The sequence below is a fragment of the Ascidia mentula genome, chromosome 5, assembly GCF_947561715.1.
Source record: "Ascidia mentula chromosome 5, kaAscMent1.1, whole genome shotgun sequence".
Taxonomy (NCBI): domain Eukaryota; kingdom Metazoa; phylum Chordata; class Ascidiacea; order Phlebobranchia; family Ascidiidae; genus Ascidia; species Ascidia mentula.
In genome coordinates, this window is record NC_138570.1 from 109999 (window position 1) to 136723 (window position 26725).

At 38.9% G+C, this 26725-nt stretch overlaps 5 protein-coding genes and 1 pseudogene across 6 annotated transcripts; 4 read left to right on the forward strand and 2 right to left on the reverse strand.

The window, feature by feature from the left end:
- Positions 1-26: 26 nt before the first annotated feature.
- LOC145901701 (DENN domain-containing protein 1B-like) lies at positions 27-6771 on the reverse strand. Of its 2 annotated transcripts, XM_082989464.1 has the most exons (22): positions 6595-6771; positions 6452-6510; positions 6195-6238; positions 5993-6051; positions 5823-5930; positions 5445-5595; positions 5325-5378; positions 5103-5213; positions 4660-4760; positions 4319-4472; positions 3923-4098; positions 3542-3734; positions 3340-3378; positions 3174-3275; positions 3061-3122; positions 2626-2700; positions 1993-2149; positions 1848-1880; positions 1562-1637; positions 1471-1504; positions 1114-1288; positions 27-1034 (listed from the first exon to the last, which is right to left on the reverse strand). In XM_082989464.1, exons 1-22 carry the CDS (start codon positions 6642-6644, stop codon positions 453-455), a joined length of 2595 nt encoding a protein of 864 aa, XP_082845590.1. In that variant the 5' UTR covers positions 6645-6771; the 3' UTR covers positions 27-452. The 2 variants fall into 2 exon arrangements, with proteins under 2 accessions (XP_082845590.1, XP_082845591.1); XM_082989465.1 differs by lacking the exon at positions 1848-1880.
- Positions 6772-8324: 1553 nt separating this feature from the next.
- Positions 8325-9698, forward strand: LOC145903798 (developmentally-regulated GTP-binding protein 2-like). Its single transcript, XM_082991955.1, has one exon. It carries the CDS (start codon positions 8377-8379, stop codon positions 9469-9471), a length of 1095 nt encoding a protein of 364 aa, XP_082848081.1. The 5' UTR covers positions 8325-8376; the 3' UTR covers positions 9472-9698.
- On the forward strand, positions 9691-11141 carry LOC145903795 (uncharacterized). Its single transcript, XM_082991952.1, has one exon. The coding sequence runs from the start codon at positions 9724-9726 to the stop codon at positions 11056-11058; it is 1335 nt and encodes a 444-aa protein (XP_082848078.1). The 5' UTR covers positions 9691-9723; the 3' UTR covers positions 11059-11141.
- On the forward strand, positions 11121-15276 carry LOC145903793 (DNA replication licensing factor mcm4-A-like). The gene is made up of 13 exons (XM_082991948.1): positions 11121-11452; positions 11608-11804; positions 11933-12107; positions 12180-12263; positions 12321-12589; positions 12719-12995; positions 13099-13233; positions 13295-13471; positions 13530-13672; positions 13956-14166; positions 14252-14425; positions 14658-14892; positions 14953-15276. Exons 1-13 carry the CDS (start codon positions 11183-11185, stop codon positions 15204-15206), a joined length of 2601 nt encoding a protein of 866 aa, XP_082848074.1. The 5' UTR covers positions 11121-11182; the 3' UTR covers positions 15207-15276.
- A 535-nt stretch (positions 15277-15811) lies between these two features.
- LOC145902318 (uncharacterized) lies at positions 15812-21865 on the forward strand. Its single transcript, XM_082990249.1, has 21 exons — positions 15812-15965; positions 16023-16098; positions 16160-16317; positions 16417-16601; positions 16774-16867; positions 16925-17102; positions 17363-17483; positions 17684-17778; positions 17916-18086; positions 18233-18400; positions 18576-18683; positions 18815-18912; positions 19071-19173; positions 19241-19341; positions 19411-19585; positions 19643-19821; positions 19925-20039; positions 20097-20235; positions 20552-20690; positions 20857-21098; positions 21338-21865. Exons 1-21 carry the CDS (start codon positions 15860-15862, stop codon positions 21596-21598), a joined length of 3012 nt encoding a protein of 1003 aa, XP_082846375.1. The 5' UTR covers positions 15812-15859; the 3' UTR covers positions 21599-21865.
- Positions 21866-23321: 1456 nt separating this feature from the next.
- LOC145901725 (uncharacterized) lies at positions 23322-26702 on the reverse strand (annotated as a pseudogene).
- Positions 26703-26725: the final 23 nt, after the last annotated feature.

Here is a 26725-nt window from a genome sequence, read left to right on the forward strand (position 1 = left end):
GCAAAGACTGCAATATACCAGAAGTGGAAAGTGAGCCAACAGTGTTATGATAAAATGTTTTTCTCAGACCATGAAACAGCAACAATACGCGAAATAAAAGTGCCGTGATGGAGAAACATTAAATTGACTAAAATTTACAAATGAGAACATCTTGGATGATAATAATTACAGGAATTGAAAATAATGGAATAAGTACTGGTAAACTTAAATAACGAGCAAAGCCTTGCACAAGTGCCCAATTCATCAGGCTACTTCTATGCATAGAATAATAAATGCCTGGCCTTACAATGTACTAAAATAAAAAGACTATGCAATAAAAGAACCCCCAAACTGCTCAATTAATTGTTGGGTAAAGTTCACTTTGAAATTTTTTTTGTTGGTGTCCATGGAATAAAATGAATGAACTATTAGTAAGAATTAATCAAATACATCAAAAGGTAAACATGTTTGAATCAAAACCCTTCTTTCGTCTTCCAGTTATTAAGTAAATCTGCAAACATGTCATTATTACAAGCCGAGGTGTTTAGCTTGGTCTGGTCGTCCCCAGTTCTTGCCTTTGGTGAAAACCCTCTCATACTCGCTGACGACATACTTGTCCCACCTCTGGTGTATGGAGCATATTGGCTCTGTGATAACTTGTTACCAGAACTCAATGTATTATGGACTGACATTGGTCGATTACTTTTATCATGTGTGTTAAATGGGTTTGGCGATGAAAATATTTGATGAGAAGTGCTCCTTCCAATTGGATGGTGACGCTCCAATATATTGGTATTGTGAAGTTGTTCTGGTTGTAACGTTACAGCAGAATCCATCACCACGGAGTTTAGCAAATAGTTTTCTGATGTAGAACCATTTTTGGAAAGTTGGCTTTCTGATGACTCATCATCAAAAGTCACCCAGTTTTTGTTGAGTTTTGCTGAGTCAGCATTTTTTTCTCCTGTTTTATGTATTGAAGCTGCAGAAGACGAAAAAAAGTCTAAACCAAGAAGATCTTTTGATGTTTCATGAGAATCAGATCGGATCATTGAGGCCTGGACAACAGAAAAATCAAATATTTTTTCATTGTGAGGTCATAATTGAAAATGATGTCACAACGAGGATGATTTTTACCTGTTTCTCTGGAGTTGAAGAAATGCTCAAGTCAACAAGCGGAGTTGAAGGCGTTCCAGCAAGAAATGTGGGAGAAATCGGTTCGTCAACAAAATCCTTGGGCTTCAGAAGAAGGCTTGGTCTTTTGTGAACAGGTGATGCACGTTTAAGGGATGTGTTTCGACTAGTTTTACTGCTGCAACCACAAACCATGCTTCATGCAAATTATCATGCCAATAAAGTTGTATCATCATAAATATGCTGGAACATCAGCACAACCAAGTAATCAATTGTTCCGCAACACAAACAACAAAAAACAAGACATAATCAAATATTAAACACAAATTATAAACTGACCCAAACCAATCATGTTTTTACCTTTCGTTGGCATCTTCTGCTTCTGTGAATGTTTCTAGAAAGTAATACATTAAATTTATTTATCACTAGTTTGTTTGAGTTAATAATTTACCTTCTTTATCTGGGATGAAGTCGGATAGTAAATCAACGGCATCTTGTTTTTGAAGATGTTTTGCATTTGATGAATTCTATAAAAAGCAAGAATCTTAAAAACTTAACACAATTTAATATGATTTTGAAACATCGAGTTCAGGAAGTTTCAACATTGAAGAAACAAAAACTGCCCGGTTTGAAAAATAAATTAACAGAAATTGACATGAAAGCATTTCCAGGAAGTCCTGAACATTTTGTGTTGAACAAAACAAGCATAAAAGTACAAAAAAGGAGAAAATATTTACCGGATGTTGCAGTTTGTTGGGTGTAAATGATTTCTATGATCAAATATTGCACATAATTTAACTAACGACTTTACAATCCCAATTGAAATATGCAGTTAGCATTAAACTTATCTGTGACACTGACTGATAAATGTGATGCACTCACTGTGTTTACAATTTCATCAAAAGCTGATTCCATCTCCGACACCAAGTTCACGTCCACACTTGAGAAGTGGCTGAAAGTTCGTTCCTTACCAACATCAGAGTGACTCCCATCAATTTCAATGTTGTCAACATCGAGCGTGTTGTACTTTCGGGTCACGCTGCACATAACGTTCATTTGTTTACTAAAGCAAAATGGTAAAAAAATAAACAAAATGTTTATCCATGTTAATATGCAACTTGAACAAATCAAGCTCTTCCGGAAAGAATATCAGGCAAGTAGGCATGTTAAGATGAATTAAAGTTTTCAAAAGCAAAACATTATCTAAGGAACAACAAAGAAAAGTTTGTGAAATGCAGAGATTTGCTTCAGCTTTCAGTGCAACTTGCCACCAAAACAGAAGATGGATCATGCAGACAAATCAACGGAAACATGGAGTGCTGCCAATAAAATACTCCAAAAATAAAATCATTTCTGAAAAAAATGATTCAAAAAGAAGGAAAAATTCTCTTAAATGTTATCCAAATCCTTTTTTTCTGTGCTCATGACACGGAACGTGTGATCACAAAAATAAACAAGCAAGAAGTGAAGGATTTGTGTCAAAATGAGGACTTCACCACCCAACACAACTATTACCGCGGTTTTTGATATTTTTTCAAACTCGATCTCACTCGAGGTGGTGGTGGTCGAGGGGGGCGGGTTTTTCTTTCTCTAAACAAATTGGCAAAGTTTGTGACATTGGGTAATTTAATCTTTGTATGAAGCGACTTGTCATGTAACACATTTGTTTGCCCAAAGCAAGTCACAAACTGCTTGGTTGCGTGTAAGTGGCAAGAAGACAAATAATCTGCATCCTTCGCTGTATATTTGAGAGGTTTCAAATAAATTAAGACCACAAGAACTTGTTTTGTCCCGGAAATACCAGAAAGCATAAAAATGACATTACAAGTCAAACATCCTGATGAAAGCATGAACTGTCAAGACCATCTTAGATGTACACGCAATCGGCAAGTTCACATTAATGACTTCCAAGCAAATCTCACAATAATAATAGTGAGTGAATTTGTTCACCTGATTTCTTGAAGTTTTTCTGTAGTAATTGGTGGCGGTCTCTCGGGTCGACTTGGTCGGATCTATTCCCACAAAATGATTAGAATTTTCCAACGACAGTCAACTGTTTTTACCCTTTGTGGATTTTCCTCCAAAGTTTTAATGTTGGACTGGGAATTATCTTGTTTTAAAATTTCTATGATTCCATGCCTTGCAAACTTCATGTTTCCTTTTGCCTGCAGAGAAAAAGACCAGAAGATACAACATTGAAATTTGATTTTCTTACAATTTCCTGGTTACCTTTTTCTTGAACTGTGTGAACAAATCATTTCCTCCTTTCTAAATAACAACAAAAATCAAGCAAAAATAAAACTTTGTTTTTTTTAAATAAACTTTTTCCTTCAATCGAACAAATCCAATGATAGAACGTTTGTATAAAACATTGTGAAGCACAAACTTTATTTATAAATATTTAACAATAATTTGTTTTTGGATATCTAACCTTTGCGATACTGAGCCACTCTTTAACCATATCCTGGTCATTGTCATTGATTGTGTTGAGAACAGAAACCTCATTTTCAAATGAATCCTTAAACCCTTCACCAGAGTTGAGCATGTCGAGACGGCCGTCAATAAATTGTTTGAATGATTGCAGTTGTATGAGGGTTTTGGCAAACTCCTTGGCCGTTGTTGACCTGAATTATGATGTCACATTTACAGCTTTATGAGCTGGCAAAATAGCATGTATGCACAAAGTACAAAGTTTGCTGTTGTGTTTACGGCAATTCATAAACTTTCAGATTTGTATTTTCTTTACTGGTTTCAGAAGATCAACTGAACATTAGATTTCAAACCGACCACATATAGATGAACATTTGCTTACTTATACGATTCAACAAACTTTTCTTCATCAAACATGATCTTCAGCTCCCCCTGGTGGTAGGTCAAACCACGTTTAAAACCTCCGATTAATCGAGCCTGTGTTCGAAGGAATGCAACAGCAAGATTTGTGCCAATTTGGATGTTTTGTTTCCGTAGCAACGACTTCAGGAATGAAACCTAAAAATTAGGCAAATTATTAGAATGTAAACAGAATGACTGAAGTTAATCTTTTTCCATTTATAAAAGACATTGACTCATAAATATGCCAACAGCCTTAAGTTTTTGTTTCTCAATAGCCAAGAAGAAATGATTTCCCACCAATCTGCCAAGTGTTTCATACACAAATTGAACAATGACGTCAATCCAACGTGGAAACAAACTGCTTGGATTTACTCACCACATCATTGGGGATGCTCTCAACATCTCGGTGATTGGTTTCAACCTCCTCACCGTCAACATCCGCAATTACAACATCTGGATCTGTAGAAATCATATCACGGACCTGAGGCATCAGTGAAGAATGGATTCCTACCAAGTAAGGCATTGGGGCTCTGTGGAAATAAAATTCACAGTAATAATTATGGGATTTGTTTGAAAATATTTTCCAGAATTGTGAGTATGTTATTGTCAAGCTTCTCTTAGGTTCTTGATTACAGTTTTACCAAACATGGATCAGGACAATGATTTATTCTGTTAGATTAAACACAACAATCTGATGTAATATTTTTGCTCACTTACAGACAGTAGTCAAGTAGATGTGGGGGCATAACCGGAATAAATATATGTTGCCAGTGCAGTGGGCGCAGCAGGGCTTCAGCACTATGCACACACGATGTAAGCTAAAACATGCAATGAATATATTTGCATTATTAGATGTGACACATTACGAAACTGGGCCTGCCAACTTCCTCATTAACTCCATGTTTCAGACTGTGTAACAATGGCTCGTTGAGAAACAGACAAAACACACAACAGAAGTTGGCAGCATTGTAAGAATTCCCATTGAATATATTTCATTTGTAATTGTTTAAGATTAGTGCAAAACATTATATTTAGGTTAGGTCGCAACGGTGGCCATCTGTCTGCAGCACACAATTCATATTATTGGCTCCACTTTGCTTATTATGTTTAGTGATCTTAGTTAATAATAATTAACAAGATGTTATCTTTGTGTAACTCACAGTGCTGAGGTTTTTGGACGTGACAATCACTCTTCGTTCAAACATTAAACTCGCAAAAATTTCAATCATGCAGTGATGGTTGATTGCAGAGAAGTACTCGGAGATGTTCCTCTGTTTATAAAAATACTAAATAGAGATTTTGGTTTCAATAATATTGCTTCCATTTTGTTTTTACAAAAACTTTTGTTCTGCAATTTTAAATTTTTTACAATACAAACTTACATTTTCTGGAATAGAGGGCAGATCATTGGGGTCAGGAACTTGAAACTGAAGAGTCTAAAAATGTCATTTAAAATTATTGTAAAGTGTGACATTTACATATATACAGTTGCAATTACATACAGGGTTAATTTGAATGAATTCCATCGCAGATGGCACATCTTCATCATATAATTTCTCCAACATGGATGTCAAGTTTGCTGTGTTGTCCTCTGATGACAATTCACTCACATAATTTAGAAGTTTATAGAAAATCTCAAACCAAGGAACAAAACTGTTGACAAAGACAAACACAATGAAGTGTAACATAATGGCTTAATTAATGGGAATGAATATAACCAAATTAAAACAAATGTTTTTGTGTGATTACCAGTGAAAATAATTAAGAAATGTTCAGTAAAGAATTTTTGTTAAAAAACATGTTTGTTTGTTTGTGCATCCAACGCATTATGTGCTGTGTTACACAAATTTACCAAATATGACACCACAGAAAAGACCTACCTTAAAATGCAAAAACACTTTTTCCCTCCATTAGCAAGTTTGCAAAATCCAAACCTATGTTTGCCTTCAATGTCGGTAAATATGAATGTAAAATGGCACGGCCTAAGTCTTAATACAAAAAATTTAATTGTACAAAGTTGTGTCAAAAACTGAATATTCTATTTACTTACTGTTGAACACTCTTGTTTTGGAAAGGAAAACAAAATAAAAGTGATTGCTGGATAATTTCCTGCAATGCATGTGTAATAAGTTTGCCACAAAATGAACCAGGTTAATTTAATAGATGACAATTATTGGGCAGAGACTGAATGCAATAAATCAACACAACTAAATGAAAATGAGCAAAATGTGTCTCATCAACACAATAAATACCTTCTCAGGAAAGTTTAGTGGAAAGATAAAATCCGTCATTGGTTCTAAAACAACCACACACAAAATAAATATCTGCATGTAAACCAACACCAGATCGGTAAAAAATGTAGAGTTTTTTTAGCGTTAAGCCATGCTATAAAAATTAGCGAATTCTTCAATGTACGAAAAACGTTGCTATCGGCCGTGTAATTATCGATCACCTAAAAATCTTAAGGCGCAAAAAACTTTCCAATCTACAAGCAACATATGAAATATACCTTGGCCAGAGTTTTTACAAACAACCAGAAAACAATCAAACACTTTTGCAACATCTTTTCTGAAATAAAAAACATATCATGATATCATGGAAACTTTCCCTCAACATAAATTTTGATTTGCAAATTAAACACCTATTACTGACCTTAATCTGGACCCAAGGCTTGTTTCACAAGTTTGCTTTTCTTTGGCCATAACTTCAAAATGTGAAATTCACATGGATTTTTCTAATTCACGAACAAACTGAGCATCCAAACCAACATTTCTATTTTTGATGCGGAATGATTGGGCCCTGAAATTATTAAAATCATAGCATAGAGTTTAATAAATAAAATACGTTAACACAAACAAAAAGCAGTTGCATTTTACGCCACAATTTTATTAAAAGAACATTTGATTAAAAACAAAACACTTCCGACATTTCGCGACAGTCGTCAATTGAAACTACTGCACCCTACGTGTGCAACCAAGTGTGACCAACATTTCGATTTTTACTTTTAAGCAGGAACAACAAAATGTACTTTCGGAATTTGTGAAAAGAACTTAAAAATCATTGATATGTGCTTTGTGGAATAACTTATGTTACCAATAATTAAAGAGTGCATGCTTTGTTTTTGCTTTTTGCAACCAAAAATGCAAGTATGTTTGTTAAACGTACATTTTGTTCTTACATGAATAGAATTAAAGTAACAACGGCAAATTCATAAGAGCTTGGGTGTACGTTGAGACTGGACCAGCATTGCCAAATATAGCTTTTTCGCTTATTTTTGTTCATGACAAATCTTTTATTTAAGACCTAAAGGTTGAACATTATGAAACATATCTTTATAAATATTTTTCATATCTTTATAAATTTTGTCTTTGTCTTTTTATTTAATGCTTTTTTTGTATGCAGGGATACTAACTTTTATTTGCTTCAATGAATTTGTCGGAAAATCACGTGGCAAATAATTTGCGGGAATTGACACCATTTGGCGGGAAACAAATGAAGTAAATCAAACCGTCGGATGAGATAAATGTTTAAATAGAACTTGTTTCATCCAATTTTCGCCGTTAATTGAAGAATTTTCTTTATTTGTGCCTAGAAATACACACGTAATACACCATTGCTTTTTTTACCATAACGATTTGGGTACATTTTTATTAAAATGAATTTTTCTTTGTCAAAAACTTATTTATTTTTGAAATATTACACAGCAATCATTGGACTGATTTTAACCATTAAAAACATATATTGTTGAAGTTGTAAATACTTTTTGACTTTAATGTGGTTAGTTTTGGAACTAAAATGAACCTTGTCAGTTGTGAACAACCAAGTTCTTTTTTCATGAATATTTACGTAATTTCATAGACAGTACTTGATTTACCTGATATAGAGCAACTTGTTTGAAATGTACGCTTAAAACTTGCAGGGACTTTGTAAGCCACAATACTTTGTATCCCAGATTGGAAAAAATGTCGTGTGAAACAATGTCACTTTAGCGAAAATTTACCGATAATCCGCGCAATATTAATGAGCTAATGTTTTAACATATGAAAAACGTTGCGATCGTCCGCGCAATTAACGATCGCCGAAACGAAATCCTCCGCTCAAAAAACAAACTTTCCAATCTGTTATGTACCTTCCAAATAAAGGCGTTATGATACGTTTTATAAATGTGAAACATCAGCTAATGTTTATAATTAACATCCTTAGGAAAACCGCTCACTATTTATGTTAAAACCAGAACTCTCAACACTGAGATTGAGATGATTTTAATTATAACCCTGACATGTTGAATCTTGTTAAGTAAAAAATAGTTGGCCAAAAGAATAGATGCCAAGAAATATTTAAAGGGGGTTTTTGGTTTACTGAAACATTCTTTTTTTAGTTATTGCACAGATAAATTATAAAATCCCACATTGTTATTTTATTTGGAAAATCGTAATGGGGATCCTTGAAAAGATTTCTGAGATAGAGAAAGAGATTGCCCGGACCCAGAAGAACAAAGCTACTGAATATCATCTGGGGTTGCTGAAAGCAAAACTTGCGAAATACCGAGCGCAAATATTAGAAGGATCAAAATCATCCTCTCAGAAGGGGGAAGGTTTCGATGTTATGAAATCTGGTGATGCACGGGTTGCCCTCATTGGATTTCCATCAGTTGGAAAATCAACTTTACTTTCTACTTTAACTTCAACCACCAGCGAGGCAGCTTCTTATGAATTCACAACACTTACCTGCATCCCTGGTGTGATTCAACACAATGGAGCAAATATACAACTTCTTGACTTGCCGGGAATTATTGAAGGGGCCGCGGCTGGTAAAGGCAGAGGACGGCAAGTAATTGCTGTTGGACGAACAGCTGATATGGTTGTTATGATGCTTGATGCATTAAAAGGTGATGTACAAAAAGAACTTCTTACCAAAGAACTTGAGGCAGTTGGAATAAGACTCAACAAGAAGCGGCCAAATATATATTTTAAAGAAAAGAAGGGTGGGGGTATTTCCATCACTGCAACTTGCACCCTGACAAAAATATCAGAAAAAATGATTCAACTTATTCTTCATGAATATAAAATATTTAATGCTGATGTTGTGTTTCGTGATGATTATGGTGAGGATGAACTGATCGATGTCATAGTTGGAAATCGAAAATACATGCCATGTCTCTATGTTTACAACAAAATTGATCAGATTTCTATTGAAGAGGTTGATAGGATTGCTCACCAGCCCCACTGTGTGGTGATAAGTTGCAATATGCTTCTTAATCTGGATTACTTCAAGGATATGATGTGGAAATATCTTAACCTTGTCACTGTTTACACAAAAAAACCTGGCAAAAAGCCTGACTTTGAAGATGGTTTGATTCTTAGATCGGGGTCAACTGTTGAACATGCATGCCACTCCATACATAGAACACTGGTTTCAAACTTTAAATACGGCCAGGTTTGGGGTTTAAGTGCAAAATATAACGGGCAACATGTTGGCTTGGGACACAGCTTATGTCATGAAGATGTGCTTTTAGTAACAAAAAAATAGCACAGCAAGTATTGGATGTTTTCTTTTACTACCTGTTATTGGGTTTGAAGTATTTGTCTGGTTTGTTTTTAATGAATTTAAAGAAGTTTATTGTAAAGAGTGTGCTCATTTGTGTGGGCTTTGTTTCCTAATTGAGTTTGAATCTTTAAAATTCATTGCAATCTTTTTGTGTTAACCTTTTCATGTGGAGTGAATATTGTGGTTTTGTGTGACAGGAAAACTAGGTGTAGGTATTTTGCAAAGACTTGAATCATGGAGTATATGGCACCAGAATTAAAGGAATCTGAAATTACTGATGCTCTTCAAAGTGGTCTTTTAGGAGATTCTGTATGTCAGCTTACAGTAGAACAACTCAAAAACCCAACAAGTGGTTTGATACTCCAGTTATTCATGAGTATTTTAGAAAAACTTGGCATAGAAACTGATCAGCTTGGGCAGTCTTTGCCAAATCGCCCGATGTTGGACCCTGAACTTTATCGACCGAGAATTATAAATGTGACGAAGTTGTTGAACCATTGTGTCCCAGGATTGACTGTTGAAGTGAGGGACATTATATATCCAAAGTGGAAACAAGTTAAGCAACATCTTAAGATTTGTGTGAATTTCCTGCGATACGTGGAATATAACATGACGAAGTGGGATGATATCAGCATGCAGTCCGATAATCTTCTCAAACAGAGGGAAGAACTTTTAAATCAAAACAACAAATTGGAAAGCGCTTTGCATGATGTCAACACTTGGCTGAAACAGAACAAGGACAGATATGAGGAACAGAGAGAGGAACTGGAAAAACTTAAAACTCAATTTGATAAAATCCTTGATGAGCAAAAAGAAAAAGATAAACACAAAATCTCAGCGAAACTTGAACTTGGCCAATGTACAGAAGAGTTTGAGGTTGTTAATAAAGAAGTTGGCAGACTGACCGAGGAAAAAGAAAAATTATCATCACAGGTTGTAAACAATCCCCAACAGATGCTTGCAGAAAGAAAAATGTTGAGTGAAAAAAAAACTGATATTTATGCAGATTTCCAGAAGCAAGCGAATTTACTTCGAGATAAGGAAAGAAAAATTGAGCGAGTGACCCAAACTCATGAGCTGGCGAAATACGACCTTCAGCTTCTCTCTGAAAGTCATTCATTTGTCGACAACTTGCAAGGCATCAAAGATGATGTTTTAAAGAATAACTTAGAGATTGATTCAATGACTCTATCCAAGACCAAACTGCACAAGGAGATTGAAAACCTTAAGCAACAGTTGGTGACGGGAAGGGAGCAACTACATCGCATTAAACTAAAGGCAGATAAACAATCCCAATCTCATAAACAACAACTTGCAGAATGTGCAAAGGATCTGGAGACTTTACAAACCACTATTAAAAGTAGTGAACGCGAAATTCATTTGTCACTGAAAGAACTTGATGAGCAACAGAAAAACTATTGCTTGCATCACAATGTTAACATGGTAAAGTTACAAGAAAAAGAAAAAATGATCTGGAAACTATTGGATGATATTCAGGAAAAAACAATTACTTATTTTGATTCAATTGCTGCTGTAAGATGTTTTGACATATCTGCATACAATGTGTAAAACTTACATCAAATAAATTTGTATTTTTGGGCATGGTTATCTTTGTTTTGAGCTTAAAACAATTTTATTGTATTTGTGTATAGTTTGGGGGATTAGATATTTGTTGTTTTGTCAAAATTGTATCATGTCATCACCTGGACAACGACAAGGCAGAGGGAGAGGTCATGACCTTGACCCAAGCAGTGACCTTGCCATGATGCCACCGACCTCTCCAGTTAACCAGGCTGGTTTGCTTGACGCAACGTCGGACTCAATCTTGGCTCCACAGACTCCAGCCAATATGAGTGAGATAGACCTGAGTTCTCCTTTGTTCTATGGAACTCCAGGGAGCATGCGGACACCTGCTGGATCGGCACAAACTCCTGGTCGAACTCCACGTGGTGCACAAACACCGGTAGGTATTTAAGTTTGTTGCAAGGATTTATCGCTTTGAAATTTACATTAAAAATTTCAGAATGAAAGTCTAGCATGATAGAAAGCCGGGATTGTTGAATATATTTCTGGAATTAGATTTTTGGTTCAAACCATTGTAACAATCTGATTGATTAGGTTCGTCAACGGGCAGACCTTGGTAGTAGCAGTCGAGTGCGCACAGTGAATCTTCACTCGGACCAACCTAACATTCCTGAAGCAATCCCAGAGGAGAATGAGGAGATGACAAATGATACAGCCGGGCAACTTGTGATATGGGGGACAGATGTTGTTGTTAGTCGGTGCAAAGTCCGTTTCACACAATTTGTTACAAAGTATGCAAAAGTATTTAGAAATTTTGTGTCATTTTTTCAGGTTTAATTTAGAATTATTTACTTTTTAATTCATAAAGACTTTCAACAACATGCTAAAACTTCATCCACAAAATTCTAATTTGTTTCAGTTTCAAACCCGAAGCTGACTCAGTTGAAATGGAAGGAATCGATCCAAGTGAACCTCTGTACCTTCACAGACTTGAGGAAATCAGCGTCACTGAGGATCCGTACTTGGATGTGAATTGTTCCCACTTAAAGACGTTCGATGCAGATTTGTATCGTCAGCTTGTTTGCTACCCACAAGTATGAACTCATTGCGCTTTATTACTTTTACCGCTTGCTGCATTATGACCTAATTTATGATTTCTGTTTTAGGAAGTGATCCCAACTTTCGACATGGCCATCAATGAGATGTTTTTTGCCAAGTACCCAGACATCGCTTTGTCGCATCAGATCCAGGTAGATTGGAAGTGAACATGATTTTAATAATTACTACAGTGTCTTGTGTGATATCAGGTTAAACCGTTCAATGCTGAACGTACAAAGAATATGCGATCTTTGAATCCTGAAGATATCGACCAGCTCATAACAATCAGTGGAATGGTGATTCGATTGTCTTCGCTCATTCCAGAAATGAGGGAAGGATTTTTCCGCTGTAATATTTGTCATCATGAGTTGTCCGTTGAGATTGAACGAGGACGGATTTCCGAACCAACAGTTTGCCCTCAGTGCAAGACGAGTTACTCCATGTCATTGATCCACAACCGATCTCTGTTCACAGACAGGTTTGTGTGTTGAAGGCAACAAATTTGTGTGATTGCTTATTTGCAGTGAAGTATGTTTGAGTTTGTATATGTTGCTGTTTTCCTTTTTTATGGCTGAATAATTAAAATTGTTGATTCCTTTTTCAACAGACAATTAATTAAACTCCAAGAGTCCCCTGACGACATGCCTGCCGGACAAACACCTCATGCTGTAAGTCTCCACACATATGGAAACCTTGTGGATACCGTTCAGCCTGGTGACAGGGTGGTTGTGACCGGGGTGTACAGGGCTCAACCCCTCCGTGCTAATCCACGCATGCGAAATGTGAAGTCAGTTTATCGAACACATGTTGATGTTTTGCACTTTGAGAAAAAGGAGGGCAAGAGGCAGCAGCTGCATGAGGCAGAAGATGATGAAGATGTACAGGTAATTAAAAAAAAAATTAGGTGTACTGAAAACCTGATTTATGTATCAAGATAATCGGATTTGTTGTGTGCATTGTTTTGTTATTGTGGGTTATTGTGAACAGATGCAATTTAGCAAGGAGAGGATTACGACCATCCGGGAATTATCAAAACATCCAGATGTTTATGATCGACTTGCACGTGCAGTTGCACCGAGTGTGTACGAACACGATGACATCAAAAAGGGGATTCTTCTCCAGGCAAGACTTCATATTCAACAAGTGTATTTGCAAGTATTGAACATTTTACAAACCTGTTTAGTTATTCGGGGGTTCACGCAAGGAGTTGAAGACGACAGGCCCACGAGGAGGTGTAAAGGGTGGAATGAGGTCAGAACTTCATGTACTTTTGTGCGGTGACCCAGGCACGAGCAAGTCACAACTACTCAGATACGTCCATGAAAAGTTGGCTCCTCGTGGCCAGTACACAAGTGGGAAGGTATATGGCTGTAGACAACTTACGAGAACAAAGTCTTGGCATAAATATGTTGTTACAGGGGTCAAGTGCAGTCGGTCTCACTGCTTACATCACAAAGGAACAAGAAACAAAGCAGCTCATGATGCAGCCTGGCGCCCTCGTGCTGTCAGATAATGGGATTTGCTGCATTGATGAGTTTGACAAAATGAACGACAGCACAAGGTCAGATGATGTTAAATTGAAATTTTTTACCTCTGAAAATACAATTGTAAAAATTAAGAAACGATTTTGAAAAAAAAAATTTTTAATGCAAATTTCTCCTGCATGGAAAACATTATTTTTGCTGTGAATTTTGGCAAAAAAAGCTAAGTTAGGACCCGATTTCGGTGGAATTAATGAATATTTGATATGGAATATTGTATGTATTGTGGATTGCATCTGCAGCATATTTAAATACTTTTGAATTTACCCCTTGTACAACTTCTACTTTTATCACACGTGTTAGATCGATCTTGCATGAGGTTATGGAACAACAGACTTTATCCATCGCAAAAGCTGGGATAATTTGTCAACTTAATGCAAGAACTTCAGTCCTTGCTGCAGCAAATCCCTGTGAATCTCAATGGAATATGAAAAAGACAATTGTTGAGAACATTATGTTGCCGCACACACTTATGTCAAGATTTGATCTCATCTTCCTCATGCTTGACCCTCAGGTGACCTTCAGAAGGAATTCTTTCTTATATCAGTTAAAAAAAAGTTGAAGTTGAAAGTTTTAAATTCAAACACTTTGAACATTAGGATGAAGCTTACGACCGACGTTTGGCCAACCACTTGGTGGGGCTCTACCACAGATCACGCGAGGAAGAACAGTATGACGTCATCGACTCCGAATTGCTGAAGAATTATCTTGCATACGCGAGGGCTGTTATCAAACCAAGACTTACTGAAGAGGCTGGACAGGAGTTAGTCCAGGTTGGGTAGAAAAACTTGCTAAGTGTTAAATTGTTTCATGACGAACTAGAAAGCTATGACCACAAAAATATTATTTACTATTAAAATGAATATGTTTGGTGTGATATTATTTCTTACGTGGAAAAAAACTTTGACTGGGATCAGTTGAAAATGGTGCTTCCCCTAAAACATGAAGTAAATTTGTTAATTTCATCTTCGCCAGTTTTGATAAATCTTGGGGAATTCCCTTCAGGCTTACGTCGAAATGCGGAAAGGAGGGGGTTCTGGAAGTAGGGGAGGGGTTACCGCGTACCCCCGGCAATTAGAATCTTTGATTCGTTTGTCGGAAGCTCACGCGAAAACGCGATTGTCAATAAAAGTGGAACGGAGCGACGTTCGAGAAGCTTTGAGACTTTACAGAGAAGCTTTGAAGCAATCGGCAACCGACCCGAGGACTGGAATCGTTGATATTTCAATTCTGACAACTGGTTTGTGGGAAATTTTATCCACAAGCACAAAACCACTTTTCCAACCAACTTTTTTTCCAGGAATGAGTGCGACTGCCCGTAAACGCCAGGAGGAGCTGAAGGGCGCCCTCAAGCAATTGATTGAACAGGACAGGGGCCGTGGGGTCCAAGGCGGCGCCAAGTCTGGTCCGACAATTCGATGTCGCCCTCTGCTGGACAAATGGAGAGGACAAACTGATCAGATCATCACACAATCTATGTTCGATGACGCGTTGCGATCCCTGCAAGATGACGAGTTCCTTGTCAGAACCGGTGACGTCATCAGACTTTGTTAGTGACGTCACGATTTGTGTCGTAAGGTAGCTTGTTCGTGACATCGTAAAAAATCACTGCCATTTTCAAACCGGACGCTTTTGTATATTTTTGTTTGTTTGTTAAAACAATAAAAAAACATCTTCTGAAAGTTTTTGTGGTGTTTTTTTATTTCATGGACGTGTAAACAATGACGACATATTGCGAAAAAGAACACACAACAATTAGCATCGATGCGCTGCGATTGCCGACGCGGGAAAATGTGAATGATTAAATCTGCCCGTCTTCAGGACGTCGTATGGTCTTGGTGTACGACAGGTAATTAATAATCCATGTCCATGCAAGGATCTTACAGATGAGTAAAATTTAAAAATCTTTTCGTTTAAAAACTCAGATCGCGTTTTGATCGAAACGATAAAATGAAAAGTTGTCGAACGAGTGGAGACGTCCAACGCCCCGGGCAGTGAGATCCACGTTTTAATAGTTGCGCGGTTTCTCCACATTCTATTTGTTGATAACTATTTGCTGCTGCGTAGTACGGATCTGTTCAGTAGTAAGAGTTGGCTCTGGGCTTTTGTGAAGTAATTACATTGATATATATTTGCTTTGTGTTGGAGGTGTTTTATAAGAGGTCAATATTCCGTTTGTTCAAAGTTAATTGGGGACTTTTATTTGTATGCAAACTTGTCGTTCTGGTGTGAAGTTTAAAAGCATGCATTCTGCTGCTACAGTTCTAGTCGCATTTCTGATTGTGACGTCATCAATTGCTCAAGAACCACCAGGTAGCGTTTAAAGAGACCTCCCCACGCTGTTTGATGATGACGCTTTATTTTTTGTAGATGACAGGGTAATACCTAAGAGGGGTGGAAGTGACGTAGTGGACTTACCGGATATTCCGTATCTCCAATCTCCACCGTAAGTTTGTGACGGAAATTATTTCGTTTTTGAGACCTCGCATTTCTTGAAATGTTTCCAGGCTGGATTACGCGAAAGCTCTGGCGCTCAGTTCGTTATTCTACGAAGCTCAACGGTCGGGGGAACTCCCTTCAGATCAGAGAGTAACTTGGAGGAAAAACTCAGCTCTGGATGACGGAAGTGACGTCGGGATCGATCTAAGTGGGGGGTATTATGACGGTGAGATTACGTCACAGTGGGTTTATTTGTTGGATAATGAAGGGATTTGACGAAGTTGTTGCAAGTAGTGAATCTTGAACTACCCCCGTCTTTACGCAGGGGCATCTTATATCAAGTACGGATTCCCGATGGCTTACGCAACCACTGTTTTATCATGGGGGGTTATTAGATACAGAAGAACCTACGAAGTAAGCGGACAACTTGAGTACGTGCTGAAGACAATAAGATGGGCCACTGATTATTTCATCAAATGTCACAATGACACGTACGTGTTTTATGGTCAGGTAAGTTCCCGAAATCTGTGAAGATTCACATTTGTGGACGTTGCTAAGATACAGAAATAATCCTGCCATTGTTTGCAAACACACCTTGTCTGTTGGAAATACTTTGGTGCACTTTTAAAATGATTATGGCATCATCAGTACTGCATTATTACGTCATTAATGTATGACACAGGTCAGCGATAAAGACGCAGATAACCAGTTTTGGGGAAGACCCGAAGATATGAATTACAGAAGAGTTTCTTACAAGATCACGAAGGATCGGCCGGGTGTGGTTGAATCGCTTCACTCTTAACAACTCGACTTAATCATCTTTAATATTCCAGGGAGCGACTTGGCAGGCGAAACTTCAGCCGCACTTTCCGCAGCTTCGATTGTTTTCCAACTCTCTGACCCAGAATACTCGGAAATTCTCCGTCGCCATTCTCAGGAGTTGTATCTTTTCGCGACGAAATACAGAGGACCATACGGGAGGTCGATCAAACTTTCAGAGCAGGCTTACGGGTAAGGAAGTCGTGAGGTTAAGGGTTCGAAACCCACCATAGACGGCTGGTAATTACTGCGTTATAAAGGGACACACATAAAATCACAATGACGAGATTTGGCAAAGAATTAACAACAGTTAAGTACGTACCGAGTGCACTTTTCAAAAAATGTACATTGTCGGTGACAAACCCTGGGGCTGGAGACAAACTTAACTCTGATGTTTTTGTTGGAAAATCTTTGTTAAAAGTCCGTGTCGTAATTTACTTGGACGCTTGCAGGTCAAGCGGGTACAAAGACGAGCTGGCTTGGGCTGCGGCCTGGTTGTACAGGAAGACTGGCGACTCCACGTATCTGAGAGAAGCTTCGCAGTTCTTTAAACAAGGAAAACTTGACGACTTGGTATAAATTGTTGAGTCGGCGTCAAACTTTAACAATGTTTGGTTGAATTATTATTTTACGGTGCACGAATGAATTTGACTCCAGTTAAAATGGGGCTGAATTCGTTATAGCGATATCCACGGCGATATTGTAAATATAAATCTTCGGTTAATGCGGATCCGATGATTTCGTCATCATTGAATCTTTCCTGGTAATTTCAGGCGACCGAATTTTCTTGGAGCGACAAAAAAGCCGGTGTTCAAGTTCTCCTGGCGGAAATCACGAAGAAAAATATTTACAGAAAGTTGAGCAGATGGTGAGAGTTGAGAATGAAACAAACGTTTGAACCCTAGGGGCGATAACCATGATATGACGTAACATTACCCACATTGCGTCACGGTTTCAACGTTTCGGATTGAGGGGAAGAAAATATTCGACGTTTGTGTTTTTCAGGTTTTGCGAACATTCACAAAATAAGAAAAGCAAAAAGTTCAAAAGCAAATCGAAATATACTCCTGGAGGACTCCTTTACTTGGGGTCATGGGGTCCACTTCGTTACGCATCCAACTCAGCCTTCCTTTGTCTGATTGTTGCCGACCTTGGACTCAACAGCACAATCAACAGGTGTTCGTCGAACTTTCACTAAAACTTTGTTCTTTTGTAAGAACTTACAAACAGAAAAAAATGAAACTAAACGTAGCACACAGAGGATCGCACATAAATTCTTGGATAGAAATCTTAATCTCACTTCAACAAAACTCGTTCCTCAGGTATTTTTCCTCAAGCCAAGTGGATTATATCCTGGGCGACAATCCCGCACGTCAGAGTTACGTCATTGGTTTTGGTGAGAAGTATCCACGTCATCCCTTCCACAAATCAAGCTACTGCCCCCCGGCGCCCGCCGTTTGTCCGAGGTTTCGAAACCAAATACCTAACGCGTGAGTATCAACCTGGGGAATCACCCTCTGGGGTATTTTCTTGGGTAATTAATTTTTTCGTTTTCTGTTTGGCGGCGAAGGTTGCAAGGACGAATCACGTGCTTTCGTCAAGAACCCTCCCTTTGTTTAAAGTTTTCTGTAAATTATTTTTTTCAAACAACTTTTATTCCAACAGACACACTTTGTACGGAGCATTGGTTGGAGGACCGAGTGAGGACGATACGTTCAGGGACCAACGGAGCAGTGAAAATCAAAACAGCGTCACTGTTGATTTTAATGCAGGGTAGGTTTGATGTTCTACCTCCGCTGGGAATCGAACCCACGGCGGGTAATCTTGTAAAGGTTTTATGTTGAGTTAAAATTTTCCTGAATTACTTCATGATTTGTTTGATGCAAAACTGATCGTAATTTCAGTTTCCAGTCGGCGTTGGCTGGGCTCTTGGATTTGTACATTTTCGGGCCGCAGCATCGACCTCGTATCGACCCACCAGGTGTCGTAACAGAGGACATAGGTATGATTTTTCCGACAAATGCGTTCGTTTCATGAGTGTGACTGCAGGGCGGTTTTTGTTGTCGGCATTAAGTAAGAAGCACTTACAGGCGTTGTAGGGTGTTTCCATTATTACGTTTACGCTTGGACATCTTTCATGACAACTGGTCGTTTCCACAGCTACCCCCCCACCCCCGACCACCACAAGCCCCCCCAAACCCAACCAGGGGGTCAACTACGCCGACATTCTAAACAGAACTCTATATTTCCTCGAGGCCCAAAAGTAAGCGGAGCGGAACGATTTGTTTTAATCTGGAAAAAGTGAGAATTTTTATCCTAATATCCTGCAGGTCTGGATTAATTGGAAACAGCCGGTTGCCATGGAGATCAACATCCGGGATGACGGACGGAGAAGATATGAATCTAGATTTGACGAAAGGTTTTTACACAGGTAACATCGCAACATCCCCCGGTGCGTGTTTGAGAATAATTTGTTTTCATGAAGTTTTTTAACATTCAGGTCCAGGTCACGTAAAGTTCAACCTCCCGATATTTTATTCCATGACGATGTTGGCCTGGAGTTTATACGAATACGAAGACGCTTTCATTACAAGTGGACTTTACAACAGAGCTTACAACCTCCTGAAGTGGGGAATCACCTACGTAGAGAACTGTCATATGATATCTATGAATAGGTACGTCACCAGTTGCTTGGTAACGTGGCGGCTAATTGTTCAAATTCTGAATCGCAGAACGTGGATCGCCGGTCAGGTGGGGGATCCCCAACAGGACGCCACCGTGTGGGACATCCCCGAAAGAATGAATTACACGCGCAAAACTCACGTATTGACTCCGGAAACCCCCGGAAGTGAGATAGCTGGAGAGATGGCGGCTGCTCTTGCTTCCGCTTCCATCGTCTTCTCGGCTCGAGGTTCGTTGCCACAACATTGTATCAAGGTTTGCTGCCGGCTGCCACGAAAGGACAAAGTTCAATTTACGTGTTTTTTGTTTGTTTATTATTTATTTACATGCAGAACCTCGTTGGTCGCAGCAACTTTTCAACCGGTCTTATTTCATTTACACCCGCATTGCCACAAGAGAGCAAGGGAAATATACGGATGAAATTCCATCAGCGGAAGTCGAATACCCGTAAGTTGGCGTACGTGATGACGTATATATGACGTAAGTAAGTGACGTATTGTATAGATCGTCAGGATACTTTGATGAACTTGGTTGGGCGGCTGCATGGTTGGATGAGAGAGCGAAACACCAGGTTCTCTTCCAGCAAGTTCAGGCTTATTACGACACAAAGATGCCCACCGACTTCTCCTACGACAATAAAACGGTCAGAGCGAAGCCGTTTATTCATTAGAGTAGTTTACGATTAAACAAAGCAAAGTTCCCTTTATTTAACAAACGGAAGCTTAGTAATTTAAAATCAATATAAAGTGAACGCGGTTTAAACTCGGATTCTCAATGCAACACAAGCTTAACGTTTCCCTCCGATCCAGAGGTTACTCCAGTGTCTGGACCTGGGTAATTCCCTAACACGACACCACGTAAGGTTTAACCATTAATTGCTTACGTCAACATGTTATTCCCGAACGATTTTTATGGCGATTCACACGAACCGAAGTGAAATTAACCCTGTTTGAAACCAGGCTGGGGTTCAACTTCTTCACTCAACCAGAAAACAAGATTTCGGTGAAATTTCAACTTTCTGTAACTGGTTGGTGACGTCAGCGGAACGAAGGAACGGATTAATTTACCTGAATTCAAAATATCCGGCCCAGTACGCAGGTAGAGGAATCCCCTGTGGCGTTGTGGCAAATCATCAGAATGCGATTGAAAGCAACAAAAAGTAGTATCTCTATGTTAAGTTAAAATTCGTCCGACGAAATTCATTTTAGGGCGCCTGTGCCATTCTATAGAAGGGGAATCACCTTAACTAACTTTTCTCACCCAGCGAACGTCGCCTTCATTCTTCTCACAACTTACAAGAGGAATCCTTCACATTACAACGCTCGTATATGGAGAGATACGGCAGTGGAGCAGATCAACATATTGCTCGGTTCCAGAGGTCAGAGTTACGTGGTTGGCTACGGGCCCCACTCACCCAAGCAACCCTTCCACAAAGCGAGTTCGTGTCCAGGACTCAACCAACCGTGTGGGTTCCTTTACAAAGACGTCGACGAACCAAACCCTCAGGTAACGTTTGATGGGAGGGGGGTTAACACGGGTTAGGGTTTCCACCACATTTTCCACTGAAACCAACACGTGGTAAACCGTTGTCGCATGAATGTTTCCATGTGAAAGGGGGTAAAAATGGAAGCTTTGGAATCCTGGTGTTGTTTCTATAACAACCTTTGTAGCAATGGAGTTCACTGTTTTTCATTCTATTATGGCTCATTACCACGTCACAATGTAAAGTTTGGATATTGTTGTAGGAGTTGATCGGTGCGTTGGTGGGAGGTCCGAGTTACAGCGGTTATTTCACCGGCAAACGAGTGAATGTCGATCAGAACCGGGTTTCTTTGGATGGAAACGCGGCATTCCAAGCCAGCATTGCAGCTATCCTGTATCTTCAACAAACCGGACAACTCGACAACTTTGCGACGTCATTTCATGGAAACAACTTTCCTTGTGTTTTCCTGGCAACGGTCGTTTTGTTGATACATGTTGGACGGCTGAGGGCGCCATGGTGTTGAATTATTTAATTGTGGGGTAATTGTTTTTCAGTTATTGTTTCAAGCGATATTATGGCGGTTTTGTGGAAGCTAAATTATTGTTCGGTTCAGAAAATTGTTTTTTTAATTTAACCACATCATCACCGTTTGACCTTTGAACGACCTTTTAGTTGGAATGATTTGGAAAATGCTTTGATTGACTTGATGGATTGTTACGCCATTAACGTCACTTCCGAGTTGTATCCGTTTTATTTTTTTTAAAAATAAAGTCACCGACGTTCCAGGAAACCGACATCAACAAAATTTAACAAATTTATTCGAATGCGACCTCAACACGTCACCTTTTGTTAAATTCTCGAGGAAAGGAATTTAAAATTTACAACCAACTAGAATTCAACCAGTTTGAACATTTTATCATGGTTATTACACATGCGAGGTTCAAGGGAGTTGGAAGGCTCGGTCTTTAGGTTAGTTTTTACATCATACAGCATTGCTTCCATGCCAGGGGATGAAAACTGGTGGATGATTTCAAAAACGTTCACGAAACAATAATTTTAGTCCGATTTCCCTTCCTGATGACGTCACTAGCATGCCTGATTTATTAAATTTAGTAAAGGTTGTTTTTAGTTTAATAGAAATTGCTTTTTTGCCACTCAAAAAGTTTGCAGTTATTTAAACCTTGTTGGTTTTGCTGTCACTGCTTTCAACTGCCTGCAAAGTTCTCACTGCTACAACATTGACACAAACAAATGTATTTAAGGCCGCATCTCACAATTAAATCCTAAAAATTGAGTTTTAAAAGTCATTTGTCATCGTGCACCTGGTTACAGTTTCTCTTGTTTGCCAAAAACAATTGCCGGGTCTGATGACTCATGAAGGGGGACTACTATTGCTGAACAGAAAAAAAATTGATTGCAGCTGCATTAAGACAGCACATTGGGGGGTTTTGCAAAGGCTAACTGCTAAATTGTCAGTCCTAGGGGGTGTACAAACAGCCCTGGGAGGGCCCCAAAACAGTTACAAGACATCTAATTCTGATTGCATTGTGTAGAGGAGGGGTGACTTCCCTTAATCGCAAATGGAGGTAACTTTCTGTGATTCATTTTTTCACAAAACAAACCTACACTTTTTTTCTGCTTTTTTAGACAAAATAATGGCCAACAGAGGGTCAAAATGCCCCCGGGGGAGCGGTTAAAGTAGTTATATCGAATAAAATTTTGACCGGAATTCCTAGACAAGGGTCGGGACTAACAGAAAATCACAAATTTACCATACTTTCTGTGATTCATTTTTCCACAAAATCCACCTCAATATGTTGGTAGTTTTTCAGCTACATGTACAACAGCACCCTCTACCAATTTACTGCCTGACTAATGACCCTGAAAACCATAGTAAAACCGCCCCAAACACGATGAAATTCGCCCTGGCAACAGCTTGTTCATCTGCGCTATTTCAACCAAAACACTGGCGCCCATGCATGACCCATTGCATTGTTACACATAATTTTACTCTGTTACGCAGGATTTCGAGAAGGGCATTTCCCAACCAAGAAAGTCTTTTCCATAGAAATACAGAGATGCGGCCCTAAACAGGAATTAACGAATTGTTATCCACGAATGCAACAGAAAGCGTTGAAATACAAAGATCAAGAAGTCTCCCGAAAACGGAAGTTTGAATATTTACATACAGAAATTTGGTTTCCGGCTAAACCAAAAAAAGATGATAATTGTTGGGTCGGAATTCATCAACCAACTATCTCAATCCCTCCATCACCTTCCTGCTCAGCATGGGGGTTGTATCTAACACATAAATCAGACGAACGACTCCTTGATGTACGTAATGATGATATTTTGGAAACGAGCCATTCCTTTATCTTTGACAATCGCTCTTCCAATGCTTTGGAGTAGAGCAAGGGGTTGAGGGCGCTGTTGATTGGAAGCAACAGACAAGCACTCAACACATAAGCGTCTCCTGGCATCTTCACTCCTCCTACACTCAAAAATCCCATCACACAAATTGGAATCCAGCAACAAAAGTCGGTCAAAATCAACCTGGTGATTCTCTTCTGCATCTTGGAGCTGACATCAGTGCTTCTGGATCCTTTCATGCGGTTGCTTCGCTTGTAAATAAGAAAGTAAGCAACCACCATGTAAACGAACATGAGGAAGTTGATTGTGATGAGGAATGTTGAATATTCCCAAGCAAACTCATTGGTTGTTGCAAACAAACGTGGCATACAGACGCTCGTTTCACCATAATATCCGAACTCTCCCTTGATAGAGTTACGTGGAAAGGCGTTTTCAATTGTACGTTTAACATCGTACCAAGACTCTGGCTCCGATATGGAAATTCTTTGCGCAAGTAACGACATGTTTTCTCTTGACACGAAATCGGTTTCATAAATGTTGTTTGGGAACCAAACATCAGCTGCGAAGTACTCGGAAGTTGCGTTGAGCAAAGGAACGGTTGCCAACAAAATAGCCAACATCCAACAAGACAATTCAGCAATCACAGTTTTAGTAACACTGACATTTCGCATGAGGAAAGGTTTAAAGGCCGATATCAGGCGAAATGTGGTCATAGCAGTCATAGTGAAAGCTGATGCTTCTGATGATACAACTGCAAGTGCTCCAAGTCCTGAACACAAGCTACTTGATCTCCATTCTTTATCAAACAAACAATAAGATCCAGAATATCTAGTCCCTTGTATTATGATTGCCAGCAGATAAACTCCCATGAGAAGGTCAGACACGCAGAGGTTGAGAATAAAAACGCTTGTATTAATAAACAAATTCTGGTCATTGCCAGCTTGTTTTAAGTCACGTGTGGTTGTAACGAATACAAACGAATTCCCTCCCAGTGCTAAGATGCCTGTCACCCAGAAGATACCTCGATAAACTGGGTTTGCGATCAATTCGTTGACGTCTGCAAATGCGTTTCCAGCCAAATTAACACATTCGTCACTTCCGTCTGAGCAGTCGTTAATTCCGTTCTGTACAAGTTTCATTTCAACTGACAAAGGTTGTTCATTTGTGCAATAAAACCTGGTATTTTCACAATGACATATGCTTTCATCAGATACGTCATCGCAGTCGATTATTCCGTCACAAACATGATTTCTATCAATGGAAATCTTTCCTTTACTTCTGCAGTAGTAGCGGGTATTGTTGCAAAGTTCCAGATATTCGTCTGATTTGTCGTCGCAATCAATTATTCCATTACAGACTCTTTGTTTATCTATGTCAATCTTTCCTTCTTTGAAACATTTAAACCTGTTCGGACACAAAGCTTCCCCGAAAACTATTAAATAGTCTTCGACAGATCCATCACACCACATGGGATAGTAAAGATGTGCCTGGTTCCTACCAAATCTTCTAAAAAACGATTTCATAGCTCTCTCACACAACGATTCGTTGCCCTGGTTTTCCTGTGTGAAAATGTTGTCATCTGCTACACACTCACTTTGCACTGATGCTGTCCCAGTTGAACAGTATTTTGTGTTAGTTTGGTTGACACATTGTACACTTGTGTTACACAACACCTTATCTTGGTCCACACATGTAGAACTGTCCTTACAATGCATTTGGTTCTGGGGACAATCTCCTCGTATATCGCGACACAATGTTTGATTTTCACACAAACATTCATCTGACATATCAAAGCAATCCACAACACCGTCACAAACTTGCTTGCTTGAAACTATCAGCTTTCTGTCCAAACACTGGAAACATCTAAACTGTCCATTGAGGAAACAAATATCAGAACTGTCAGAACATTGAGCCACTGAATCGTAGACGTTGGTTTGAGGTAAAACACAAACACCTTTTCTTGATGATCCAGAACATTTAAATCCAAACCCATGTTGAACTTCGTCACTTTTGTCCTTGCAGCCATCAATAGCTTGCCCGTCACAAAAATATTCTCTTGCAATAAGTTGTTGATTTTCACAGAAAAATAAGTTTTCGCAGGATTTGCTGCATGTTGAAGTTGTACAAACCACTTTAAGAACTTCACAATTATTAACATCAGTAGCGCACGTTTTACTAACAACTTCATTGCACGTAAATGGATCTGTTGTATGTATGAGATTTCTTGCTTCCTTTTCACTTGGACAAGTTACAGTAACCACGTGACAAGATTGACATGTGATGTTAGAAACTGAACAAACTTCGTCAGTTCCATCAACACAATCTACGTATGTATCATTTATCCAGCTAAAAGGTATACATCTACCGTCTGGTGAGCATTGCGTGTTATTTGGATTACATGGACATCTGGCGTAAGTACCAGAACAGTTGCAAGTATAATGTGTCTCATCACTTCCATCAATACAGTCAGGTTTTCCGTCACACAACAAAGATCGATCAATGCAATTTAAATCCTTTCCAATGCACTGTTTCAATCCAACACACGCGCATTTAAACTTATCCGCTGGACATGTGCCGTTAACCTCATCACTCCAATCTCCGCAGTGATTGAACCCATCGCATTGCCAAGATTTACTGATGCAACCCCACCCTGACGTACAGTTTTTAGTTTTGTAACAAGGACACTCAAACTTATCCGCTGGACATGTGCAGTTAACCTCATCACTTCAATCTCCGCAGTTATTATATCCATCGCATTGCGAAGTTTTATGCAAGCATCCGCTACTTCCAGGACATGTTGTATGAAAACAATCGCACTGGAATTTACCATCAGGACAACTCTCAACTAACTCATCACTCCAATCTCCACAGTTGTTGTCTCCTTGATTCACCAACTTCGTTTCAATACATCCTGCTTGATTCGATCCACATTTACCGATCTTATGGCAAGCACATTCGAACATGGACGAGGGACAAGTGCAGTTGGGATCAAAATACGGAGCTTCACAAACCGGTAGATTTTCTTCTCCTGTTATACAAGAGCCCGGGATAAGTTGAGGCAAAAAGTGTATTTTCAAGACATTATTGTCCTATGTTTTAATTGCCAATCCGGGAAAGTCCCCAGGAAAGAAGCTGATGGTTTTCTAATATCAACTGCACTTACTTGTGATGGGAAGAGGAGCCAGACTTGTGTCCTCACCCGGACATTCACCTTCCGCCCATCCGATCAACACAAATATCAACAATAACTTCAACATTTTTACGATTTCTGTATTTCGAT